This window comes from Haemaphysalis longicornis, unplaced genomic scaffold (assembly GCF_048455015.1).
Source record: "Haemaphysalis longicornis isolate Haplotype H1 unplaced genomic scaffold, Haemaphysalis longicornis Haplotype H1 scaffold_1, whole genome shotgun sequence".
NCBI classification, from domain to species: domain Eukaryota; kingdom Metazoa; phylum Arthropoda; class Arachnida; order Ixodida; family Ixodidae; genus Haemaphysalis; species Haemaphysalis longicornis.
Window position 1 is genome coordinate 477,050,219 of NW_027526203.1, and position 24,443 is coordinate 477,074,661.

The 24,443-nt window shown below is 48.3% G+C and overlaps 2 protein-coding genes across 4 annotated transcripts in view; one reads left to right on the forward strand and one right to left on the reverse strand.

The window, feature by feature from the left end:
* Positions 1-7,924, forward strand: part of LOC144156296 (casein kinase I-like) — a 40,835-nt gene extending 32,911 nt beyond the window's left edge. The window contains exon 6 of the mRNA XM_077688248.1: positions 3,835-7,924. Within this exon, the coding sequence (XP_077544374.1) occupies positions 3,835-3,845 (11 nt within the window). The 3' untranslated portion in view covers positions 3,846-7,924. The remainder of the gene's footprint in view (positions 1-3,834) is intronic.
* A 1,919-nt stretch (positions 7,925-9,843) lies between these two features.
* Sp3 (phosphatidylinositide phosphatase spermathreecae) overlaps positions 9,844-24,443 on the reverse strand; it is a 91,368-nt gene continuing 76,768 nt past the window's right edge. For 2 of the 3 annotated variants that reach the window (XM_077688245.1, XM_077688247.1), the window contains 3 exons: positions 23,816-24,144; positions 14,314-14,628; positions 9,844-11,483 (listed from right to left, as the gene is read on the reverse strand). In XM_077688245.1, the coding sequence (XP_077544371.1) occupies positions 11,082-11,483; positions 14,314-14,628; positions 23,816-24,144 (1,046 nt within the window). In that variant the 3' untranslated portion in view covers positions 9,844-11,081. Of the gene's footprint in view, positions 11,722-14,313; positions 14,629-23,815; positions 24,145-24,443 lie in introns of all 3 variants that reach the window. The other variant, XM_077688246.1, reaches the window with a different exon arrangement.

A 24,443-nucleotide genomic window follows, 5' to 3' on the forward strand; every position in this document is an offset into this window, starting at 1 on the left:
GGTCGTGATGCAGACCGCTGTGCGAGTTCACCCAGCGCAAAAAAGTGCTTCCTGCACCCTGGTGTTACGCTGCACGATAAAAGTTTTGGTTTTAATTCCGTAGTACCTATATTAACTTCACTGATACCCATGCCACCTGTGCATGAAAAAGGACATTAAGTGCCTAATGCCTTAAGTTTTAATGCGATTAAGTCGCTGCTATACACAAAAATCTAATGTCATTCGCTCTAATGTCATCTTTCGTTTAAGGAATTCCGCGCAACTCATTTGCCATTACGAACGCTTTAAATCTGCCTACTCTCGAATGCGATGGGCACCAAATGAAACCAACGAAACTCTCAGCACCAGAGTGTTCACGTGGGAACGTAGCCAATTTTCGAAATAAGACGATATTTTGTGCACTCTTGGTGGCAAAGTTCTGAAGAAGACAGTTCACTAAAACAGCGGCAAAAGGCAAAAATCGTGTTACTCGTCGTTTAGAATTTTTCGGATTTGGCTACCGCTAGCGGGCGACGACAGCTGCTGAAGCCACTTTTAGAAACGGCTCGCATCGTTTTTTAGAAAACCCTACCCTATTTCGCACAACATTTTCTTTCACACAAATAACTGACGAACTAAAGGCATATTCTTTCTGGCACAAACGTGCCGTGGCTTATTTTCAACTTAGTGAACGAATTGCGATTACCCGCAGGTTGCCGACTGACTCAAAAAAACTCTGGGCCTACCGATTGTCAGAGGGTCGGTTAGCCATGCAGTAGCGCAGTCAAGCCAAGCCATCTTGTTTTGACGTCATACAAAACGTCATAGGAAATCGGCAAGGAGGATGCAGAGAAAGAGGAGGGAGCATTTTCAAATTGATTTTTCTACTGAATAAAGTCACGTAAACGCAGCGAGAGTGGTCGAAACATGGCCTAGAGACTCCAGACTACAATTTGCGCTAGTAATCCTGCAGTGTTTACAAATCAGTTCAGTGTCCCTTTAACTCTTTTGCGACCGCACCATAGGTCACGAGTGAACAATGATTTTCAAGCCTCCCGCAAAAACTAAAAACTGCGCTATTCGGACAACTGATGCCATCTGGTGTCTTCATTGGAAACCCCTTTTTCTCTTTCGTTCCCTTTTGTTTACATTTCGCTTGCATACCTGCCAGGTTTCCCGAATTATCCGGGAGATTCCCGGATTTTGATGGTTTTGTACGATTGTACAGTCGAAACAAAAATCTCCCGAATGCACACCCGTGTTTGGCTAAACCTTTCTCCCAGTCTAGCCACATTGCGCTGGAGCTGCCTGACAACCCAATCACATCCTACACCACTGGACATCGTAATAGCTTATAAAGCATAGTTAGCCATGCGCGCAAGTTGAACTGGTCAGTACCACAGAAACGCTGAATGCGAGAGGCAGTTCAGCATGGTAAAACAAAATTTCCCCCAGTTCCGAGCATCAAGTTCTGGTACAATCCGAGCTCAGTGGTGTTCTTTTGGCGAAGTGTAGCGGGAACGAACATTGTTATGCTCGACAGTATTCCCAGGGCTTCTTGAAAAAGGCGGCGTCAGCCGCATCGAAGATTTAGCAGCTGACCAGTGGTGCAGCTCGTTAGTAGTTTGGATGAAACAGTTCATTCAGCTCCTACTCTGTAGTAACTAAATTAGAAATGCATGTAAATGTAAATTATTCTATTCTGCTACTTACTCATTTTTCTATTCCCCCCCCCCCCCCCCAAACAGATCTCCCTAATGCCATCTCGGCGAACCTGGCAGGTATGCGCTTGGGTAGACAGTGTCGTGAGTGAAATTTGAACCCAAGGTAGCGAGGAGTTGGACAAAAAAGGCGTCCTGTTTCACAGCGCGCTCTGCAAAGGCAGACAGCGGTTTGAGGGACTTCGGCCACCGCTGCTGCTGATTTTTTTACCCCAGCAGCAGTGATGAGTCCAGCAATGGTGTGGATTCTTCAGATTTTAGTTCTGATGAAGACTCTCCATTCAACAGCCTCAGACTTCAGCAGGTGCTGCCAGGGAAGGTTTGTTTTTGACTTCGAGCTGTGTTTATAAACAAAACGTGCCTAATATCTGATGACTGCAGTATTACTTTCATGTGTAGGGTCTAGACAATGTGCGGCGGGGATATTTTGCCAAATGCACCGTGCTGTTTTGTTTTATCACCTTCAAGATAGCCTGGCGCTTGTGTAAAATTAGAGCTGTGGAGTGATGCGTGCTGCTTCTCAAGAGCGAGCGGTATTTTTTTATTATTATTGCTGCAGTGATAAAGATTCCGTGTGAGAACACAAACAAGCATGCCTGGATTCATATTTTAGAGAAACCAACCGACTCTTGAATGGCTTCGCAGAGTGGCACAGCTGTCGGACCATTGGGTTGGTGGGCCCGCAAAAACCCAGAACTTGGCGTACAGCTTTGATATATTGAATCATAGCTTACGAACGTAGAAACATCTTGTATATCTTAGAATTCCTAAAATAATTTTTAGGTTCAGTAAAATTGCCTATTTGTGTTTTGTGCATACTTTTTTTACGCATTTTTTTTTTCTTTGACCAATAAACTCTTAAAAATTACATCTTTCATAAAACTGCTGCTATGTGTTTGAAAGAGAAATCTATAAGCTACAATTTCATGCATAGCAATGCTAAATGTGTCCAGTAGCTCAAGAGAAAAAAAATAGTTTTCTGGAAGCACTCAAAATGTCATTTTCCTGCGGTCGTGAAAGATGAAGACACTTTGAAAGGACACACCCAATTATGGCAACAAAGCGCCGTTGTTCTGGAGTTGCGTGTCCTGTGCCCACCAGCACCCTCTGGACTAGTGCAGAGGGTGTTGGCCCAGCGGGTTACGCGTGCAGTGCTGCGTAATCCCAGGCAGCGGCGACTTCTGTGGGCGTCCTGGTGCCTAATGGCCGCCCTGACCTTGGGAACCTTGCCTTTCCTACATGCATGCATTCTCGCTACGTTTGGGAAGAGGAGAAAAACATTTGAAATTCGGGCTCCATGATTGGGTGATTCGAGAGGTCCAGCTGACCAATCGAATTTGCTGCGCGGCATACAATGGCCGCAAGGGATTATATTCCTGCACAGGATACCCAGCAGCAGACTTGGCTAGAATTTTTCAAGGCATCGAAAAACTTTGCGTCTAGGGTGTAACTAAGGGTTGATCGCTAATATTTGGCCGTGATGCAGCAGCAGCGCCCCTGAGTGGAGAGCTCATCAGAGCTGTGAAGGGCTCAAAGCATCAGATGCAGCGACTCGAAGGCCAAGGATTTGAAGAAATGCGCGACCAGAAATCAAAGCCAGGTGATTCCAGTGCTACAAGCCAGGCTCGCAAAAAGCAAGAATTGCTGGCTGAAATTGATTCAACTGAGAGGATGTTGAGCAATGTTGATCTAATCTCAAGAGGAATGAGCAAAAAGTGCTTAGCTGATGTGCCAAGTGGCCAGAGTCTTCTGAAGGAGGGCCAGAGGAAGCTCTCGGAAGCTTTGTCAAACCTGCATTTCTTGCAGAAAAAGAAGTCCTAAAACCTATCATGCCGATAATTAGGCTGATGTTTTGCTCGTTTGGTGCTTTTAAGGTCTGTGTGGGTTTCCCCCCCCCCAATTTAATTGCGTGTTGAGGAATTGCGTGGCTCTTAGTAGTCCTTACAAGACAGTTTGTCCAAAACAACCTGCTCCAAAAGCTGGGAGTTGTGCTTCAGATCTTCATTTTGGCTGCTCCACCACTGAGTTACTTGTGCAAATCGGCATGTTGTACACGTCTAAAATGGCGGATTGGATTGGATTGAAGCCAGTGTGCACTGACGTTTTTCCTCCCTGCCCCCTTCTCTCTGTGCAGGAGGCCGCTAGGGTTGTCTGGGGGCGAAGGAATGGCTGCACCTGCAGAGTCTGGCTTAGTAGATCCTGTGGTTGGGTGTGCCTGTCGTAGCCCCTGCCACCGATGGCAGAACACGCCTGACCGCATGTACAGAATAAAGCTTGCCAGTGTCGACTTAACCTGGGCTGCCCCCACCGTGTCCGGCTCCAAATCGCAGAGATTTGGATCCACCTCCGAGTGGTTCTCACTGTGGCTCCATTTTTCTTTGGTTAGCAACATGCACACAGCCTACTGCCTCTGAAGGCCTTCTGACACTTCCGTAACTAGCTGCCTCCCCCAGTAGCTAAGGTGCTGTGCTTTCCTCAGGCACCAAGCACCCCTGCAAACATTATTCCTCCCATTACAGGCCCCTTCAGTTTTTAAGCATGGCGTTAAGTATACGGGAACAAAGCTATGGCATAGTTCAACACTAGTGTGCTTTGGCAGTGTCCATTCAGTGGAGGCAGTCAGATAAGAGGTGCCCTTCTCGGTTCACCTTGTACTGTTGGTGTTAGTTCATCTTTATTGTACAAAGAGCGGGAAAACTGACACCGTACAACAGGTTTGTTGCATTATGCAACTTTTTCACTTGTGCTTTCAGAGCTACACAGGTACAGAACTACAAAAATTGCCCTTCTGATGTGTTGCACAGTGGTCGGAACTTCATTTAGCACAGTACGTGAGATGTCCTATGTCCGCTCTAGATTTGTGCTGTTAACACTTTTGTGAGGCAGCACAGCAAGATGGGGCAACGGAATAAATTTTGTGCAAGCTTGAGTACTGTCGATCGCAGTGCAGCGAAAGCAGAGAGTCTGCTGCATCCTTTCATGTGTACCTTTGTTACAAGCAAGCGTTCTTGCCCCCAGTTTTAGGGCAATGTTTGAGTGGCTATGTCCTCCTTGGAAGGATGGCCACTACTGCCTGTGCTGTCCCTTTTCACACAACGCAAGGAGAATTTGGCATAGTCCTTCATCCCAGTCCGGATAAGCGTCTGACACTTTTTTGGTGCAGCACGATGTTTGTGCTTGTACTGGTACGTATTGGCAAAACAGCTTGCTGCATCTCGTCTTCTCACTGTTGCTGCGAGCTGTCATTTACCCTTCTGCAGAAACTAAGTGCTCCTGTTTTAGGGGAAAGTGAAATGCCTGCATTGTTTTCAGTGACTGAAACCTTCTCAAAAATACGTTTACTAAAATTATTCTGGTTCCACTTAGCAGGGAGCTCTCTCTCTGCCACTTCAGACATGCTGTTGACATTTGTGTGATGCTGCGCAGGGGACTGAAATTTGTGCATGCTAGAGTTTTATGAACTCAAGCATGCACAAACAAACGAACGAATTGATGCAGCATGATGAAAACACATTCTCGCCAACAGCTGGCTGCGTCCTGTCATTGCACGTTTAGTTTGCATGTTCTTGCCCCGTTTTAGGGGAAGATATCCCTTCTTTGCTTTCATAAACTTGCTTCTCTGTAGGATAGTCATTACAGCTTATGAGATGTCGGTTTTGTGCAAGGCAGTTGGAATTTCATTTACTGTGGACCCCGTTTGCTATATATGTGCTGCAGCACAATGCTTCAGTGTTTCGTGCAGGCTGAGGAAGTGCAACGAAATTGATGCAGCGACCAAATGGAATTGTGTCATGCCAAAAGTGTGCTGGATTCTGTCGTGTTGGAGCTGATGCTTATGCTGTGGCGTAATGGGGAAGTGGGTTTTTCTTTTTTTGCCAACAGTTGGCTGCATCCCGTTGTTTTGGAACTAAGGCTTATGCGATGCAGCGCAACATGCTTTGTGCCTGCAATTTTGTGCATGCTGTTACAACTACGGATTATAAATAAGATGCAGTGTAATGAGAAAGGGAAATAGTTTTGTGCTTGAAATTTGTTTGTGCCGAGAGTTCGCTGTATTCTGAGGCTTGTGTGATGCGGCCTAACGAGAAAGCAACTTTTTTTGCGCCTAGTTTGCTGCATCCTGTACCGTTGAAACTTTTTTAATAAGATGCAGTATGACAAGGAAGTGAAACTGTTTTGACAATTTGCAGCATTACGTCGTGTTGGAACTTGGGTGTATTACATGCAGTGTAATGAGAAACTAATTTTTTTTGCTAACTGTTTGCTGCATCTTGTTGTGTTCAACTAAAGCTTGTAATGCAGCTTAGAGGGGCCATGAAAACAAAATAGGTTTGTTTTAGTTGGAAAGATTTCTCATAATGCCCCCAATGCTTGTCAGGCAGGAAACGGTGCTCTATTCATTGCATGTTTCGCTATATCAGCAACGACATTAAGGGCAGGTACCTGAAAGAAAAGTTTGTATGTTGACTACGGCTGCTGCCAATGGCGCAATGTCTCTTTTGTTAACTCCGTTACTGTCCGCCTTCCTAGATGGTTCAGCAATACCACTCGAGGACCCCTGTTCGCACTCGGTTTTGCTTCTGATTGGGCTTCTACTTGCTGTATTTTGGTTGTACTCATTTCGTGAAACATTGCGCATCACTCAACAAACAAGGTCACCCAAGTGGCAGTGTTGCTAATGCCAGTTGGCCAGTGTGTCGGACAGGCCCGACGCCTGTGTTGGGCAGCGTCGGCTGGCATGGTGCTATACGCAGTGCTTCTGCATTGCTTTCATTGTGTACCCCTCCACTCTGACTGCTATAAAAAGAATATGCACCAAATTCAAGCGCAGATAGCTCGTTCTGCAAGCTAATCCTTGTTTAATTTGCGTTGAATTTTGTCAGCCTCGACCAGTTGCACCATTGTCCCATAATATGTCAAGTTCAGTGCAGAAAAGTAGGTGGTGGGTCGCATGTGCCTATTCTCTGTGTTCCTCATTATATAGTTTATTCGAGTGAATTTCACGTTAAAAGTGGCGTCAGTGTTATTCCGACGAGGCAATCTTTCTTATGAACCAAACTTGCATTTGTCGTCATGGCCCCTTTAACAAGGCAATGAAATTTTTTGTGCCGTGAAGTTTTTTTCTTTGTGCTGACAGTTTGCTGTATTTGTCGAAACTGAGGCTTAAGTAATGCAGCATAACGACAAAGTGACTTTTTTGTGCCTAGTTTGCCCCATCCTGTCCTGTTGGGGCCAAGGCTTATTTGATGCAATGTTACAAAAAAAAAATTAAACTGAAATTCCTTTGTTGGTGCCGAAAGTTTGCTGCATCCCGTCGTGTTGGAACCGAGGCTTGTGTGATGCAGCACAATGGGAAAGTAAATAAAGACTTCTTTCATGGCGACAGTTTGCTGGATTCTGTTGTGTGAGCTACGTAACAAGAAAACATTGGAACGAAAGTTTATGCGAGCAGCGGAATGAGAAAGTGAAATATTTTTTGTGCTGACAGTTCACTGCATCCTGCTGTTTAACTAAAGCTTATGTGAGCAGCTTAGTGAGAAAGTACAATATCTTTTGTGAGTTTACTGCATAGTGTCCTGTAAGACTGGCACTAAGGTGTATGTGAGCAGCGTAATGAGAAAGTGAAATATTTTTTTCAGTGAAATTTTTTTTGTGCTGAGTTTTTGCTGGATTCTGTCATGCTGGAACTAAGGCTTATGTGATGTAGCGAATGAGGCAGTGATTTTGTGTTGAAAGTTTGCTGCATCCTGTTATGTGGAAGCTAAGTGCGCTTGCCCCGTTTTAGGGGAGAGCAACTTTTTCATTATGAAATCCTCTTTGGCAGGATTGTCGTAACTGCTTTTTGGATTCTGGTGGCAGTTTCTGCCAAGGTGTTGAGCACAGTGAGCAGCTGCTCGTCACGCCACCCTGGCTGTGCTGGTGGCACGTGATGTAGCACACGATGAAATTGGTTTTGTTTAGGTTACGGCCGTGTACCCCTGTGTCCCGTCATTTGCACTTTTGTTAGTAGTGTGCTTTCTCCCATTGTGGAAAAGAAGTGCTGGCAACCCTCCAAACGAAGGCACTTTGAACTCTTGCCAACTAGAGGACAGACTCCGCAGATTTGCTGTTTGGTAGGAGCCTGTCCTTCCAGTACTCTGTTACACGTGGATTCAGGTCACGTTTGTCATGTCTGGTTGTGTAAAGTAATTTGACCCGTGTTTGGAATAAATTGACCAAGAGTACATGCCTGGTGTTTTTTACATTTTTACTAACGTGTCAGGTCTTTACAATCCATGCACCATCTACATTTCTATAAAAAGTTGACCTTTCTACGGCCACACAGGCTTTTTATTTCGCGGCTGAATTGCAGCACAGTGCCAGCTTTGTCATTCCAAGAGGCGGGCAGAGCTGCACAGTGAGCACCTACCAACCAGGATTTCGCAGGCGTGGCGGTCGCAAAGACTGGCTTGCAAGCAGTACTGCTGGGTGAACCCTTCACTTTGGGATCAGCGAATTGCGTCAGTTCAAGTGCACACTTATTCTTGGTGCACCTGTTTCAAGGTGATTTTTTTTTTTTTTTTTGCAAGGGGAGGGCTTGTGCACTGCACTTGCACTTTGCACGAAGTAGCATTTTACGGTCTTTTATTTGATTCGCAATGGCACTCGCATGGCTAAACAAAGCAATTTTCGTCTATAGAAGCCTGGTCAGTTACATTTTGGATAAGACATGGTGGTGCCCAGTGTTTCAATGTTTAGCCCTCAATGTTTTTCATCTTTTCAATGTTTAGTTCTGTTATTTTTGGACAAGACTGGTGGTGTTTCATGGCATTTCCATGATGTTAAGGTTCCTACAAGCGAGTCATTTTAACACCAAGACAGGTGATGGAACTTACCGGGTTTTTAGGAATAGATTAAAACATATTTATACTACAGGAACCTTCGGCTGCTGTGACAAAATGAATGCTTTGAAACAGTGGTGGCACCTCATTTCAAGAAGGAAACCAGCCTGAGGTCAAGAATTTTTATGTGGTGTTTTACATCACCAGGTAAGTGCCATAAAATTGACCACAAAATGTGATCTTCGTGCAAAGATTGAGCGCAAAAAAAATGTTTACTTTAAAAAAACTTTTACGGCACATTTATTGTTGCACCTAAATCTTCATTACAATGACGTCTCCTTATTTAAAGAGGCAGCCAAGCCCTCTTTGTGGAGGGCATGTCCTCTAGCTCATACAAACGCCAGCATTTCATATAGTTGGAATTTCTACATAAATAGGAAATAACTTTAATTAGGCACTAAACTTTTCAAATCTATAAGATGGCGCTGTGTAGTGTCTAAACGCGACTACCGCACATTTTACAAACAGCTCCGTCTGTTTCTATGCACAATTCAAAAACTGCAGAAACAAATACGAAAGGCTGAATTTTATTGTTTTAGGTGGGGACAAGTTTTTATTACCTCTTTTTTTTTTATTGCAAGTTCAGTTCAAAGTATGTTGCTGCGTGGCTCTCACTGTCACTAGCATTCCTTTTGGCAACTTGCTTAATACTGCTTTGTCCTAATAGGGATACCACTTTTATTGCACACTGCAAACAACTAACCTCTCTCTGGCCACATTCTGGCAAGGTCTCTCGACGTCACAGAATCTGGTGTGGGCGATTGGCGGCCGCCAACCACCGCCCAGAAGCAGGACAGGGCGACTGCAACGGGGCCTCGAGTTTCATCTGATCGTGCCACTTGAGTGCGAACGTACAGTTAACACACTGTTAGAAATGTTTTTAGTGCCGGCCCACATGACGTCACAGCTGCCCGCAATACGTCGCTGGAGCATTTAAATATTTCTTGCATTTTTTTCCCGTTAAAAAGCATCCATCGTGGCTAGAGTGCAGCTTTCCGAGTTGCCAAGGGCTAGTTCTTTCAAACTGAACGAAGCTGTATTTCGTCATTGCGGCTGGTAGATCAGAAATTCTGCGTCCTGTCTTTTGCGCTGTTTTCTTTGTAGTTGTAGGGCCCTATGAGGAGAACTGTTTCGGCTCAAGGTGTTTTAAGTAATGCCCTTTCATTTGGGACAGAGAGCATATGCGCAAAAATAACAAAATCATCCACGGCTCTGTGTCCAAATGACTTGCCTATACCAAGCCTTTCACGGTACATTTGTTCCCGAGACTAGCGCTCCTTGAGCTGCACAGCATTGCCGGAACGGCTACGCAGAAGCTGGCATAATACATTCACTTCTGTTGCAAATCTACTAGCAATGTGGCGGCTAAAGTGGAGCCTGTTTACATGTACACTTGACCCCACCAAGCTGTAAAATTTGAAGATTCCAACAAGTTCTTTGTTTCTCAAGGTACCTTTTCAAAAGAGCAGGGGGCCAGATTCACAAAGCAGTTTTGCTACACCTCAGTTATGTTTCCTATTTGTGGGAGCATTTCCAAAGTTGTACCCACAATGCTCTGTAAATACATCCCCTGGTTGGCAACAGATATGCCATCTCACGGTACAAAATACATAACAGGGCATTTTTGTTCAGCATGAACCAACTGCCCTTGAAGCAACATGACAGACATCTTGACGCTTTTCTACTGTCAAAGGCAATGCTAATTGACACTAACATTTAGACACTTAGTTGACTGACAATTGAAGCATTCAATCACTACAAATCGTGTGGCAACTGGCCTAAACATACCCTATGTAGCACACTGGGTCTCAAGCATGTTGCAATAGTCCTGGTACAAAATTTAACCACAGGCTCAACTGTTCCCTGCAATGACAACAAAGCTTTGCAAAGCGTGGTGCAGGGTTTCAGAACAAATTCCACCCTATTTTCATACATTTACATAGCTTTCAAACGGTGCACGATGAAATAAATTCTATGCACCGTCTTGTGGAAAACGATTCTTGGTCCAGATGCACGGATCTTGGACAATGATGACCACACACTTGGAGAGAGCATTTCTGAGAGCAACCAACAGGTATGAACAAGAGTAATCCCTGCAAGGGAATAACTTAAAAGCAGCACAAGAGCGTGAATCTGTGACGATGGTGGTGCCGCACACTTGAGTATTCTTCTCCACCAGCAACCCCCTGCCGTATGTTTGGTCCAAAGTGCCACAAAGGGCGCAGAAACATGGAATGTGCGTAAATGCCGCCTCCCAGGGATGGCCGCAGCCGTGAAACAGAGGGGACCTGCGTTGCATGTTCAAACACTTGCGGCGAGCACATGCACAGTACAAATCTGCGTACACCTTTACACAACCCAACCATAACACGGTATATGTACAGAGCCGCTACCAATTCTTCCTATTCACAACTGGGCTCGGATCTAAGTAGGAATGTGACGGGGGAGCAGACTAGGCTGGGCAGCTCGGGAAGCAGTGGCCCCTGCTGGGCATCATCGCTCAGAGCTGGAGGATGTGGGAGCGGCAGGCCTGCTTGCGCTGCCGCAGGGCCTCGCTCTCGACGGGGCCAGGCGCCCGGCGTCCCACCATGGCTGCAGGCCGCAGGTTCAGGCCCAGGGTCTGCACCCCCTTGGCGATGCGCGACAGGGGCGACAGGACCAGGTCCTTCTTGATGACGATGGGCGACGAGACCGGGCTGGGGCCCGGCAGCGAGAAGTCCTGGATGGCGCTCTCGCTGTGCGACATCTTCATCTTGGCCGGCTCCCGGGGCGGCCCTTCCTCCAGCACGAACAGCCGGCTGCCCGGGGAGGTGGGCCGGCTCTCCAGCTCCTCCGACGACTTGGACAGCTGGCGCAGCCGGCCCCCCGAGGAGGGCGCCTCCGCAGGGCTCTCGCCGCTCACCTGCGCGGGGGGGGGGCTTCCTTCTTCCAGCCTGTGCTTCCACACAACGCTGCGGCGGGCGTTGCCACACTTGGCGCACTCATTCATGTCTCTCAAGCCTCGGTACAGGCCGAAATACTGGAGAGCATAAAATGAGCCAGTGATGAAATGATCGAACGAGGACACCACGGCAGACCCACGCACCAGTGCGCAGAATAGCTCTAGTGCTCGCCCCATAGCAAGGCCGGTGGACTGTCCTCTTCCATTTATGACATGTACAGAAAAATGAAGAGCAGAAAAATGAAGAGATGATGAGAGGGAAATGCCAGCACAGCACTTCTGCAAACAAACAAAGCACCACTTGTGAAAAGCTGAAACAGCTCTGAAAGGTGTCATCTTCAGTCATCTCCAGTGTCATCAACAATTATCCCAGCACAGGGCACATCCAGCAGTGTTGGTGACAATGACCCTGAGACCCCACACTCGCGTGGTAACCTCCCATGACGGAAGAGAAACTGCAAACGGTGGCCACTGGAGCCCTAGTCAAGCTCCAGCCACTACAGGCCAGCGGACTCCCTACCACCCGTTACCCGCTTTTTGTATATGCCGTATGGCAGATTCAAAACCCTCTCCTTCAAACCAAGGGCCCACATTCATGTTATCTTCAAACCCCTACCCAACAAAAAACTTGAATAGTTGTGATAACTTTCTCCGCTTCCTGCTCATAAAATCGCAAACCAAATAAACTCCTGTAACTTGCAAAGCCGTATTTTGTGGGGAATCCCCTTCACCTCTTCCTGTGGGCCTCACGAGCTACGCCACGTCGCTACATCGCCACGTGGGCCAGTGCGCTGCCACCTGCTCTTCTGCTCACCCTCTTGAAAACAGTGCGTGCACTCCGCAAGGGGGGAGCCATGCCGGTCGGGCCTGCCTTGCTCGTGGCCCACGTGCCACCTCGGCCATCTCGGCACTCATGGAGCCGGTACGTCCTACAGCTGCTGGTGCAACCACTGGGTACTGCACCACTTGGCCAGTACACCCTTGGTTTTGCCCAGCCCCTTTGGAGCCTGCCGTTGCTGTGTCGGTGCGGTCAAGCGCAGTGTCCCTGCGTGACCTCGTGGAGGATTTCGGGGGATATCATAGCTAGCTAGCCGGCCTTTCAGTGCTGTAGCGACACCGTTTATGCCACCTCAGGGTGTAGCCTAACCCCCTCTTATCCCCCAACACACTGTCAAGACCAGTTTTACACAAAGGGAACGAGGAGGCAGAATGAGTGTGTGCCGCAGATGAAGTGGCTTTAGTGCTCCAGAAGTATGTGGTGCATTGCGAAGGTTCCCTTTTGATGTATGGCTCTGCTCAGGGCCGTACCCAGAAGGGGGGTTTGGGGGTCCAAACCCCTCCCGAAATCTTTTCCATGCAGCACGTAAGCAATACTTTCTGTTGCTTTCAGCAAAACTACCCCCTTCCCAAAATCCATAAATCCCCCCCAAAATATTTCTGGCCATGGCCCTGGCTCTGCTAACCATTTCAGCAGAGCAATGGTGCTTTGCCACTGCAAAACACTGCTGACGTAGACAAAGTGGATGAGGGAGTTCTGGTGGGGCCATCTGCATTGCTCGCTATGAAGGCAACTCACAATTGTGCGGCTGTTTCCTAATTTGGCAAAATACATAGACACGTGAGTGTCAAAATGGTCATTTTTTAAAATTGAAGCTACATGTGAGCAATGAGAGGCATATCGCATAGTGGAGGGCTAGAAGGCTAACACTGCCTGGGCATCTTCAATGTGAGTAAGAGAGTCTGCTGACTACATTTTATCAATGAAGAAAATGCCACGTATCATAGTAGTGAAGACCGCTTACAACCCATGCCGCAGGAGCCACGAAAATCCACACCATAACCGGTACCATACTATAAACTAAACATGCGCGAATCCACCCACATCACAATGTGCCTTTCAATTATTCTTTGTGTATCACCACTCAAACGAACGCCCCTTAAAAACCCTCCCCCTCGTTAATGCGCTCTTTACGTGGGGGTCAGAACAGTTTAATAACCACTGGTTGGTTTGTTACTTGAATAAACACGACGTTATCGCACATCACTCCTTTTTTTTAAAGATTGCACTATGCGCTCAATGATGACAATAATATATGGGGCTATTTTTCTTGCCCTTTTGTGGTGTTGGTGCAGATTGCGTCACAACTAATTCCCGCTTCACCAAAATTTTTCGCACATCTTGCCAGTTTCGTTGCTGCGGGATTTGGCTGCAGTAATACCCCTGTCACACGGGCACTTTCAATCGCGATTGAGTCGATCCGGATCGAGCTCAATCCGGATCGGGCGCATGCTACACGGCAGTTTCAATCGCGATCGAGCTCGATCCCACTCGAACTCAATCCTGGTTTCTCAAGCGCGATCGAGGCTTCCAAGCGCGATCGAACGAAAGCGGCGATACTCTCGTCCCCGCTCAGTAATGACACAGAGGGTGAAAACTTCAACTAACGCCACAAAATGTGTCAAATAACTTGGCCCAAATAAGCGTGAGGTAACATTTACATAGTTGCGTATACCTTCGACCTCGAGAAGTTACCAGACGCCGGCCGCAAGCACAATGTTAGCGCCATCTAGCGTACATGAGTGCAACCGGTGCAACTTTTCGATCGCGATTGAAACGGGCCATGTAGCAGCGGCAGTGCGCCGAGCGCGCTCGAAAACTCAATCGCGATTGAAAGTGCCCGTGTGACAGGGGTATAAGGAACTGGGGCTAGTGTTGGTGGATTGATGATGACAAAGGGGAGGCCGTACGCCTGGCAAGCCCAAATAAGGCAGCCCGCCTGGCCGGGCCCACCTGAATCTCCGGGGCTGCCAGCGGGGGCGGGCCTGCCTTGGGTGGCTGGCGCAGGGAGGCCCGGCGCATGGCGTCCAGCACGAAGTCGTCAATGTCGAGGGCCTGGTGGCTGGGGGCCGGCCGGGGCTCGCAGCAGCTGGCGCCCAGGCCCGGACTGGTGGCCAGGATGCCGCAGCTCTCGAGCAGGGCGTCGTGGCCCGGCTCGGCTGCTGCGTCCGAGTCACTCGAGTAGTCCGAGCTGAGCGTGCGCTCGCTGGCCAGGGGCTGCCGCAGCCACCGGGCCGAGTCTTCCTCCGAGTCGGACGAGCTGTCCACCTGGTGCGGGGGGAAGGAGCGCTACTCTGGCAGTCTGTGCTGACACAGAGAACATCCCTAACAAGTGTGGGCCTTGTGGACTGTTTCACCGGGAACAGATTTTCTGATTGATTGATGATTGATTGTGGGGTTTAACGCGCCGACGCAACGCAGGCGATGAGGCGCGCCGTAGTGGAGGGCTCCGGATTAACTTCGACCACCTGGGGATCTTTAACGTGCACCGAAATCTCGTACACACGGGTGTTTTTGCTTTTCGCCTCCATCGGAAAAGCGGGCGCCGTGGCCGGGAATCAAACCCGCAACCTCGTGTTCAGCAGTGCAACGCCTTAGCCACTGAGCCACCGCAGCGAGTGAACAGATTTTCTGAAGAACAACTATGCGAAAGCATAATAGGTGTGGGCTGGAGTGTACTCAGCAAGCACTCCGTAATAATAAACAGTAGGCTACCTCTATCACTAGTGCATATAGGCCAGAACAACATATGAGGCAGAAAATCGGCACCTTACTAAACACATGGAAAGAAGATTTGGAAAAGCACAATGAAACATGGATTCGAATTACCTTACATCATAATTTGAATTAAGAAGAAAAGGGCTTGGGCTGGCATGTAATGGGCAAAATGACCAATGGTGGATCACCAAGGTGAGATGGGACAAAAGTAAGAGAAGGCCATTAACTGGAAGGAAATAGATCCCGAACTGTGGGGACCACGTGGGTCCACATGCCGGCCATGCAGCGCCATTAGTGCTAACTGCCCGGCACTGCCAACACGGGGATGCCGCCCCGATGGCAAAGCCGCACGAACGCGTGTGCCCTCGCGCACACTTCCTTGCCGGCGATCATGGCGCATAGCGTCAGCCCCCTAGCAGCCTCCCCCTTATGGAGACCCTCCTCTTGATTGATTGATTGATTGTGGGGTTTAACGCGCCGACGCAACGCAGGCGATGAGGCGCGCCGTAGTGGAGGGCTCCGGATTAATTTCGACCACCTGGGGATCTTTATCGTGCACCGAAATCTCGTACACACGGGCGTTTTTGCTTTTCGCCTCCATCAGAAAAGCCGCCGCCGCGGCTGGAAATCGAACCCGCGACCTCGTGCTCAGCAGCGCAACGCCTTAGCCACTGAGCCACCGCGGCGGGTGACCCTCCTCTTCCACAGGGGCGTAGAGCTGCGCACGGGGGACTCCCTTGGTGCCTTTCTCCGCACACGGCTGACCGTGCGACTGCGCACGGAACGTTCCATTCCTCAACCACGAGGAAGGGCGAGTGTCCCCTCAGGAGACAAAACCAAGCCTGCCTACTGGTCTTTGACAATTTGACTGTCTCTTTTTTCTTCCATGAGTACTTCGGAAGCCTTGCATACACTGCATTCTGACAGCGGCCGCGCAGCCGCTGTGTAGGCTGCGGAAATGGCTATCAGTTCAACACACCACCTTGAACAGGAAAAGCGGCCAAGCGACCAGCACAATAGGTGCTGGCAATTATCTCGATGGGCCCAGTGAAATAATTTGTTTATTGGACGCCCCACGAAAAATGAACAGCTTTCCTTCAAAAGAGACTATCAAAAGAACTACACCGCTCTTGATTTTTCTTTTTTCTTTGCATGCCTCAGTGGGCAACCTAAATAAGCAAAGGTCAACCCTCAGTTACTTTTTTGTTCACTGCTGCAACTGTGGTTACCCTGAGCACGAAAAGTGAGCACAGGGCCTGGCTGACCAATGCAACTTGCAAAACGCCGGCGGCTGGGGGCTGTGGGAAGCATGGCTTCATTGCCACGCCCGAGTATGCTCGTGTTGCCCCTCCCGAGAAATATGGAGCCCTTCAGGCGGCATCCACTGAAATGCATACATTGTGCCAGACAAATTCCAGACAACAGATGTTTCTTCATCTGCGCTACTTTAGGCTTACCTCAGCGCACACGGCCGTGTTGGCCGATGTGGCCAAAGCAGCGAAAGAGGTCTCGCAATCTGTGTGTCAGCTGAAAGTGTTAGCTGAAAGTGTGTTAGCTTTGAGTGGTGCATTTCATGGAAGAATATCTAACTAAAACATTTTCCCAACACCTAACATCCTAATTAGTAGGTAATTATTTTTGTAATTACTCCAGTACTAATTTGTAATCTGTACAACATCCGGAATAAAGTGTGGACATGCATGAGACTAAAATTTCCACTGAACGAACCTGAACAGAAAAAAAAAAAAAAAAAAAACAGCAGGGAGTGAGGACAAGCCATAAAAACACTCGGAAGTGAAAGCAATGTGTGCTAAAGAAAAGCGTCAGGTGTAGTGAATTTTTTGTGCATTGTCTCTATGGAGCCTTAAGGTGGTTCTGGGTGAATTGGGATGAATTCAGGTAGACTGAGATGGATAAGGATGGTTTATATAGAATGCGCTACGGTAAATTTGGTTGAATTAAGATAGGCTGAGGCAGAATAAGGCATACTGAGATGGATTAAGGTAGACATAGGTGGGTTAAACCCTTGAGGGTCGAATTTTTTCGCCAAATGCAACCCCCGAGGGTCGATTTTTTTTTTTTACCGATTTAAATTATTCGGATGAATCTATTTCGAGAAAAAATTATCGTAATTTTTTTAAGGTGACCATAAAGTGACAAAAAAATCGTTTGTGTTGTTACATGTATGTGGTTTATTCATGAGTAACAAAAGAAAAATAATAAATAAAAACGAGAGAGTAGCAGGCCGACACCTTTTGAGTGAATCGAAATCGGATAGACATCAGTTTCGCGGGCGCAAAAAGCGGGAACCGCCCGGAGGACGAAACCGAAACCAGCCGCTGCGCGCGCACGAGCGCGCGCGGCCGGATGCGAGAGCGATAGACAGCGCACCGCTCATAAAATACAAATAAAAGGAGAAAATAGCCTCATTAGTTTCACAGGAGACCTTGGTCTGTGGCAGGTGCAAGAAGCGAGAGGCACCTGGGCGCCCGGTGGGCGATACCACTGGTCGGCGACTTTGGCTAGTTTCGGTTTCCGAAATGGTGGCGATCCTAGCGGCACGGTGCTGCGGCGTGGCCCTTCCCTTTCCCTCAGTGTTTCTTTCTTTCCACACCGTCAACGCTTCCGCGCCTCCTCACGCATGCGCAACAGCTCACCGGCGCCAATATTTTTTTTCTTTCTCTCGGCGCGCACGGCGGGCCAGTTCGGTACGTGCGTGAGCGAGCCGGCGTGCGAAGGATTGCGCGGGTTGCCTAAACGCTTCCACGGGCGGAAAGTTTCGCTGCATTATAAAATACATTCGAATGTATTCTAAATATGGGGCAGCGGAGGAAGGAGTGTTACCACTCTTGCGCAGCTCTGTGGTGCAGCAACATAGGGCGGTACAGTTCGACCAAGTTTCTCGCCTTCTCCAAAGACGACAGGTAAGCAAATTAGCTTTGTACAAGTTATAGTGAACTCCTTAAAGGCCGACTGATTGCACTCTTCTGTTTTCAAAATAATTCGTGCATGTAACGTGAAGTTAATGAGACATGTCACTCGTCTTGGAGTGGAAACTAATGTGCAAATATATCCCAGCTGTGCAGGTACGCAAAGTTTTAGTAGAAGTAAACGCGTCTTTGGCACGCACAAACTTGCTCGCAAGAACAATTTGTGGTGGCATTGCCGTTTTTTTATGATTGCCTTAGTAACTGCTGGAACGTCGATTCAGTATACTTATCAAGGTATTTTTTGTTGTTTCGTGCAGCAGGTATGAGTCTAGGTTTGGGCCCCAAGTCGAGGACGGTTTGCGACTTCATTGGACGTTTCCTCCGGTGACTCTCCTCAATCGATCCAATGTCATCACGACGCACCTGCTCACAAAGAAGGCAAGCTCAACTGTACGCGCTTCTTGCCTTTCACGGCGTACCTACTACCACAGCGATTGGTGGCATGGAGGGGCTGCCCCCTAAGCATTTTTTCCTCTGCCGTCTTGCTCCAAAACGTATATTTGCGGCGAAACTACTGCCAAGCGTTGCTTCAGAGCTTCGAAAAATCTGACGTAACTCCGCGGTGTTCAATGCAAGTCGATTTTCACATGAAGCAGTGGAAGGCCAAACCGAAATACATGCGTGTCTGCAGCCGCCATTGCAAGCGTTTCGCTCATTAAAAAATAAATAAAACCAAGTAGCATTGTCGGCTTTGCTGTTCAATCTAAACTGCGCGCCCGCGCCTTGTAATCTCATCGCTAATGGGTTTGGTGTTCCATAGTTCTGAAGTTAGAATGATCATGCCGTATCGGACAGGATGAGATAAGAGGCGCTGCCCAGACACGAGTTAGAGGGTAGCTTGTAACAACCTGGCCGATATCTGCGGCTTAAAATACAGGAAAGCTTCTTTTTTTCTGGGTGTCTTCTCCCCCCCCCCCCTTCCCCTCCGCTTTCCCTCCCACCCCCGGGTGCGTTCGATTTGTGTTCTGTGTTCTACGACGTGCACATGGTTGGGCATTGTTTTTGTACGTAGATATAATCCAGCAAAGAGTGTCTACAGTGCGGTCATTGTGTTGCAACAGTTTTTTATGGCTGTATTTTGTTGGTGTGAACATAATTTCTCGGAAGTGTATGCAGGTTAATGGGCGGGTCAACGCTTTCTTTCAGAGTTTGCGTTAACTCGCCCGAAAGGCAGGGCTTGAAGCATACGTGTGCGTGCTTTCTTTTAACATATAGATTCCCAATTATTGTGTCTCTGAACTGAAACGAATTTTTTTAATGTCTAAAGAACATTGCTGTCTCGAGGTGAGCCCAAGAAATAAGTATACATTGACTGGAACTTTCAAGTTCATTTCTTCTCCCGCCGAGGTGTGCGCGAAAAAAAAAATCAGTGTAGGGACTAGAACTTTCGAAGTTCTTCTTTCGTAATCAAGTATTGTGTACCTAAATGTGTATTCATGGCTGTAACTTTTGCGCAACTTTAGACGGAGACCGATACAAAAAGGGACTCGAAGACCTGTACCTGTCACCGTGTAAAGTTGCGCAAAAGTTACAGCCATGAATTCAGAATACCAACTAGCCTGCCTAACCGTGTTATTGTAATTGTGTATGTAGCACGTTTTTTCCCTATTGTACAATATTGTATGCCTAAATTTGCATATGTCATATTTTTGCTTAGTCCAATACTGTGTACATAAAATGTATGTGCAATATATGGGTGTAGTACATGTGTTTTCATGACTTCGAATCAAAGACGTCCTCATATGAATTTTGAATAAATGCATAGCAAAAATAATGTTTGTGTAACACTCCAATTATTATCGCCACAAAGACAACCATTCGACACCAGAAAACCTACTATTACCTACATGTTTTCTTCTTTCAATTATTAAACACGTTACTGCACACATAACAAACGACGGGCGGCGGCCATTTCGAGTCATCGGCGCCGCTCGTCCAACTTTTGCGCCTGGTGCCATTGCCGAGCGGCCCATGAGGCAGCGACCGGCGGCAGACGCGAAAGTTGGACGAGCGTCGGTTTCAGGGGCCGGCGCGCGGCGGCACGTCCTGGCTGCCGCGGGATAAATGACGTCAGCAGCGTCCGCGACGTCAGCAAACACCCTTTCCCCCCTCGCCACTCGTTGCCATGGCAATTAATGCAACGTTTCTCAGAGGCCACGTACTACTAGGGGAGGATTTGGCGCTGCTGGCGCGAATTACGTGGGACCACGGTAGATGCGAGAGAGGCCGCCCCGTGGCGATACCCAGCGCGTCCCCTCGTTAGCGGATGCGCTAGCGATAGCCGGCTCGCCGCTGAAGTAAATCATTAAAAATAAAAAGAAGAGCCATCGGAGCAAGAAAAAGAGCAAGAAAAAAATTTGACGTATTTCCGAAGTGTGGCAGCACATGCCAAGCAAGAGAACTTGGCGAAAACGGCGCGCTTTTTAAAGGAGCCATGAAGACAGAATACAAGTTTGTTTTATTCGAAAGATTTCGTGTTTTATAGCGCCCCCAGCGCTTGTCCGGACACAAACGATGCTTTATTCACTGAGAAATTATTCAATTTAAGTTAAAAATTTTATTTTCCCGCTAAATCGTGTGTTTTCGTGGTCTGCAATGACATCACATGAACCAATCGCTCTGCAGCCTAGGGTGCCATGATTCACGCGTCCGTCGTACAGGTTGGAGACACATATACGCTGGCGCCGCCATTTTGGGTCGCTTGCGCGCCGCCGAAGCAAGTCATTGCATCAAAACCGCGCAAAATTATCCCTTCAAGACAGTTTATTGGCGAAGTTTGAATCATCTTATGTGTTTTGCGTTGCTGGTTTTCGTTGGAAACGAAAAGAACCACGCATTGAGCACGTTGACCCAATTACAGCGGCGCGGGACCGTTCAAAGGGGGTCTCTACCCTGTACGGCGATACTGTGTCAAGGTATTCTACTGCAACCTAGATGGCGCCACCATACTGTGGCAAGCCGTTTTCTGCCTTTGGTTTGTTTTTGACCGTATTTAAACCTGGCTTGTTGCTGTTCTGAGAGAAAATAATCGGTTCGTGAAACAGTGCTCCCTCGACAAATATGTTCACATGAGACACCGTTGCTTGCGTCAATCGGCCAGTGTCGTCTGAGACAACCCCAAAGCCCCGCAGTGCTGTGCAGCTAAACCAAGCATAGGGTGCGCAGTACCAACAGCAGTACGCATCATATGTTTACATAAGCTTTTGTAACTTCCACTGTTTGTCCCACCACTGTTATTGCTTTAAAAAGAATGTGCCCTAAATTTAAGCACAAATTGCTCATTCTGCAAGCTTTTATAAGCTCAGCCTAATTTTTTGCTTTTGCCGGCCTCCGCCAATCGCAGAGCAGGCTCGAATGACATCATAGGTTCAGTTGCGGGAAATGAGCGAGTGGGTCGCATGGCCATTCCCTTTTTCCCTAATTATATAGCTTATTTGAGCGAAGTTTACGTTAAAACTGCTTTCAGTATGATTCTAACGAGGCCATCTTTTGAATGAACCAAACTTGTGTTTTGTCTTCATGGCTCCTTTAAAGATACAAGCGATGCCGTACGTGTACGTCATTGACCATTTTGAAGGTGTGCCGATGCCGTACATGTACGGCCGTGACCCTCAAAGGGTGAAGGATGTGGGGGCCACGCAAGTTCCCATGCCTGCGGTGCGGCGCCTTTAGGGTTAGGAGCCCAACGCGGCCAATGGGGACGCCAACTTGGTGGCAAGAACACGAAAGTGCACAGGCCCCCGCACAAACGCAGTGCATATTCCCCATCGGCGCCCCTTGCGGTCGACAGTTCCTCCCGCCAGTACCCTCTTACCCCTCGGCTGACCCTTCTCTCCCAAACCGGTGTACAGTAGATTTGCTCTCCTTAGGGCTCTTTCTGCCAAGACCTAGAGCCCTGTGGGGTCGGACTAGGGGCTCATGTTCCCCAACCCCAAGACGAGTCCCCGACTACAGGACGGACCGAGTCTGTGGCCGTGGACAGCTTGCTTAATTACAAGCTCGGGGAGACACCAAGTCCTGCCCAAGCTTGTGACAGCTGGTCCAGGGAGCGTTCCACATTTTGACTGAGAAATAAAGCGTGGTTTGTTGACATCACCTGCCTCTGAGCGCATCCTTGGCAACTTCCGGTGAGTCAATCGACTTTCAGTGGCGTCCTCATGACGCCGCGTGGTGGATTGTGGCATTGGTTCTCATGATCTAGCTTTGTAGCTGGGTAATACAGCCAAATTATCGCCACAACCCCCATACAGTAGATTAGAAAATTTGGTTGAATATGATGTGATTAGGATAGGTAAGGTGGAATAAGGCACACTGAGATGAATTAAGACACATGCAGGTGAATTACAATAGAATCCCTAACCATATCCCTAAATGTACTCATGAACACGATCTAACTTACCCTAACAGCTAACGTACTCTTCCTTATCCCTAAATGATCAATTATGGCGTGGCACTGTTCAAGGGTGCACAAGGATTCCTTCTGAAGTGGTGCTGCTCTGCGGCTCTGTATGACTAACGGATAAGTGCGACTCCCCCTCAGGTTCTGCACAGTTCCGCTGGTCATCCACATTTGCAGGGCAGAACAGCCCAAAATTTTTTGTGCAGTTTTGTTGCCTGGCTTAAAGGGGCCCTGCAGCACTTACTATCGACTACTATGAATGTATTTTGGGGTAAAGTCTATTGTACCAGCAATCGCCTCCCACAAGAATTTTGAAAATCCGTTCACTATCACCGAAACTACACGCGATGAGAAATTGCGCATAGTCGTTCCCTCTCAACTCGACCGCGGACAACGCGACGAAAGCTGCACGCTCTCTCTCTCGGAGAGGGGGGCAGCTCGCGGCGTTCTCTTCCGCGGCCTTCGATATATCACAGGCCGGGGAGTTTTCTCGTTTTCTCCGCAACGTGGAGGGGTCTATTTCTGGTCTGGTGCCACAAAAAAGCAGGCATGGCTGCCTGCTCGCAAGCGGGCGATTGTGCTAGTAGGGCGTTTTTGAAGCAATAAACGTTTGTTGTCGAGTGGTCTGGTTGAAAGGGAAGTAAGTATTCAGCTCATCACTCAAACTCCGCACGCACTCAAAACACAAAAGAAACGGCGAAACTATGCGTACAGGTTCAGGCATAGAAGAGGTTCGTACACAGCACTGACGACGGCGGATCGTCACAGGAAATGAGAGAAATAAGCCGCGAAGTTGACCAATGACGGACAATCGGACAGCCATGGCCTCAATGACGTCGTTTAGGCCATGCCAGGTGTGCATAATGAGCAGAACTGAAGAGAGCGCGGTTGGTTTTTCCGAGTCTTTCACAGCGATTTGCGCGCTCACTGCTTCACGTGCACGTGCAATATTTGGCTCAGGCATTTCTGGCAGTGTAAGCTGAACTCCGCGCAGGTTTACTTGCACTGCTCAAAGTGTGTTGCAGGGTCCCTTTAAGAGCACCCAATCCCAAAATTTTAAGTAAAGACGAGACTGGCCCTTTTTTGCATTTTTAACTTTTTCTGAAAGTGCTCTGGAGTTAAATTACCTTTCCGTACTTTTATTTTTTCTAGAGGAGCCGTACTTGAGAGATGTATTGAAGCATACACCTCCAATATTTCCTACTCTTTACAAGCCGGCGATTGTTGTCGAAATTGAGGCAGGAGCGTCAAAAAGAGCAACAATCCCCGTCTGGCTGGATTTTAGGATTTGAAAACACTTCGGCAGACAAAAGAGCCGCTGGGAGCCGACACTTTCGCCTGCGCTCACCTGGAAGGAGCCCTCGGTGAGTGCCCCCAAGGCAGCAGGCGGGCGCTTGGCGAGGCCGCGCACGCTGCGCATGGGATTCAGCCGGGCAAACTGCGAGGTGACGTTGCTGAGTGCGCGCGAGCCCACGCTCACAAAGGCCATGAGCTGGCCCTCGGAGACATTGCGCGTCATGGCCCCCAGCGGGGCCAGGCCCAGGCTGCCGGGCCTCTCGCCCTGGACAAAGGGCAGCTTGCTGCGCCGGCGCTCCAGCTTGCCTTCAAACAGCGGCACACTCAGCGACTTGACGCTCAGCGCCACCTTGAACGATTCGCAGATGGCCTTCAGCGACTCTGCGGGGGCGAGACAAAGGCTGCTCACACAACGGCCAGATGGGGGCACTCAATGGGCAGCAGATAGCGCGCCTGGCAGGTGTTGCCATTCAAGACTAAACGGTGCAAACTACACCAGCATTTAAAGCACGTCAGTAACACAGGGGTGAGACAGCTGAACCATATTTGGGAGCAGTTTTTGGAGCAGAAGAACGTTTATTTGGAGCAGAAGAACGACATTTATTATGTCACCTTAGGAGCATAAAAAAAATTACACCTTTAAACTCCAGGGGAAAAGTGCACTTTTTAATTGGTTTTGA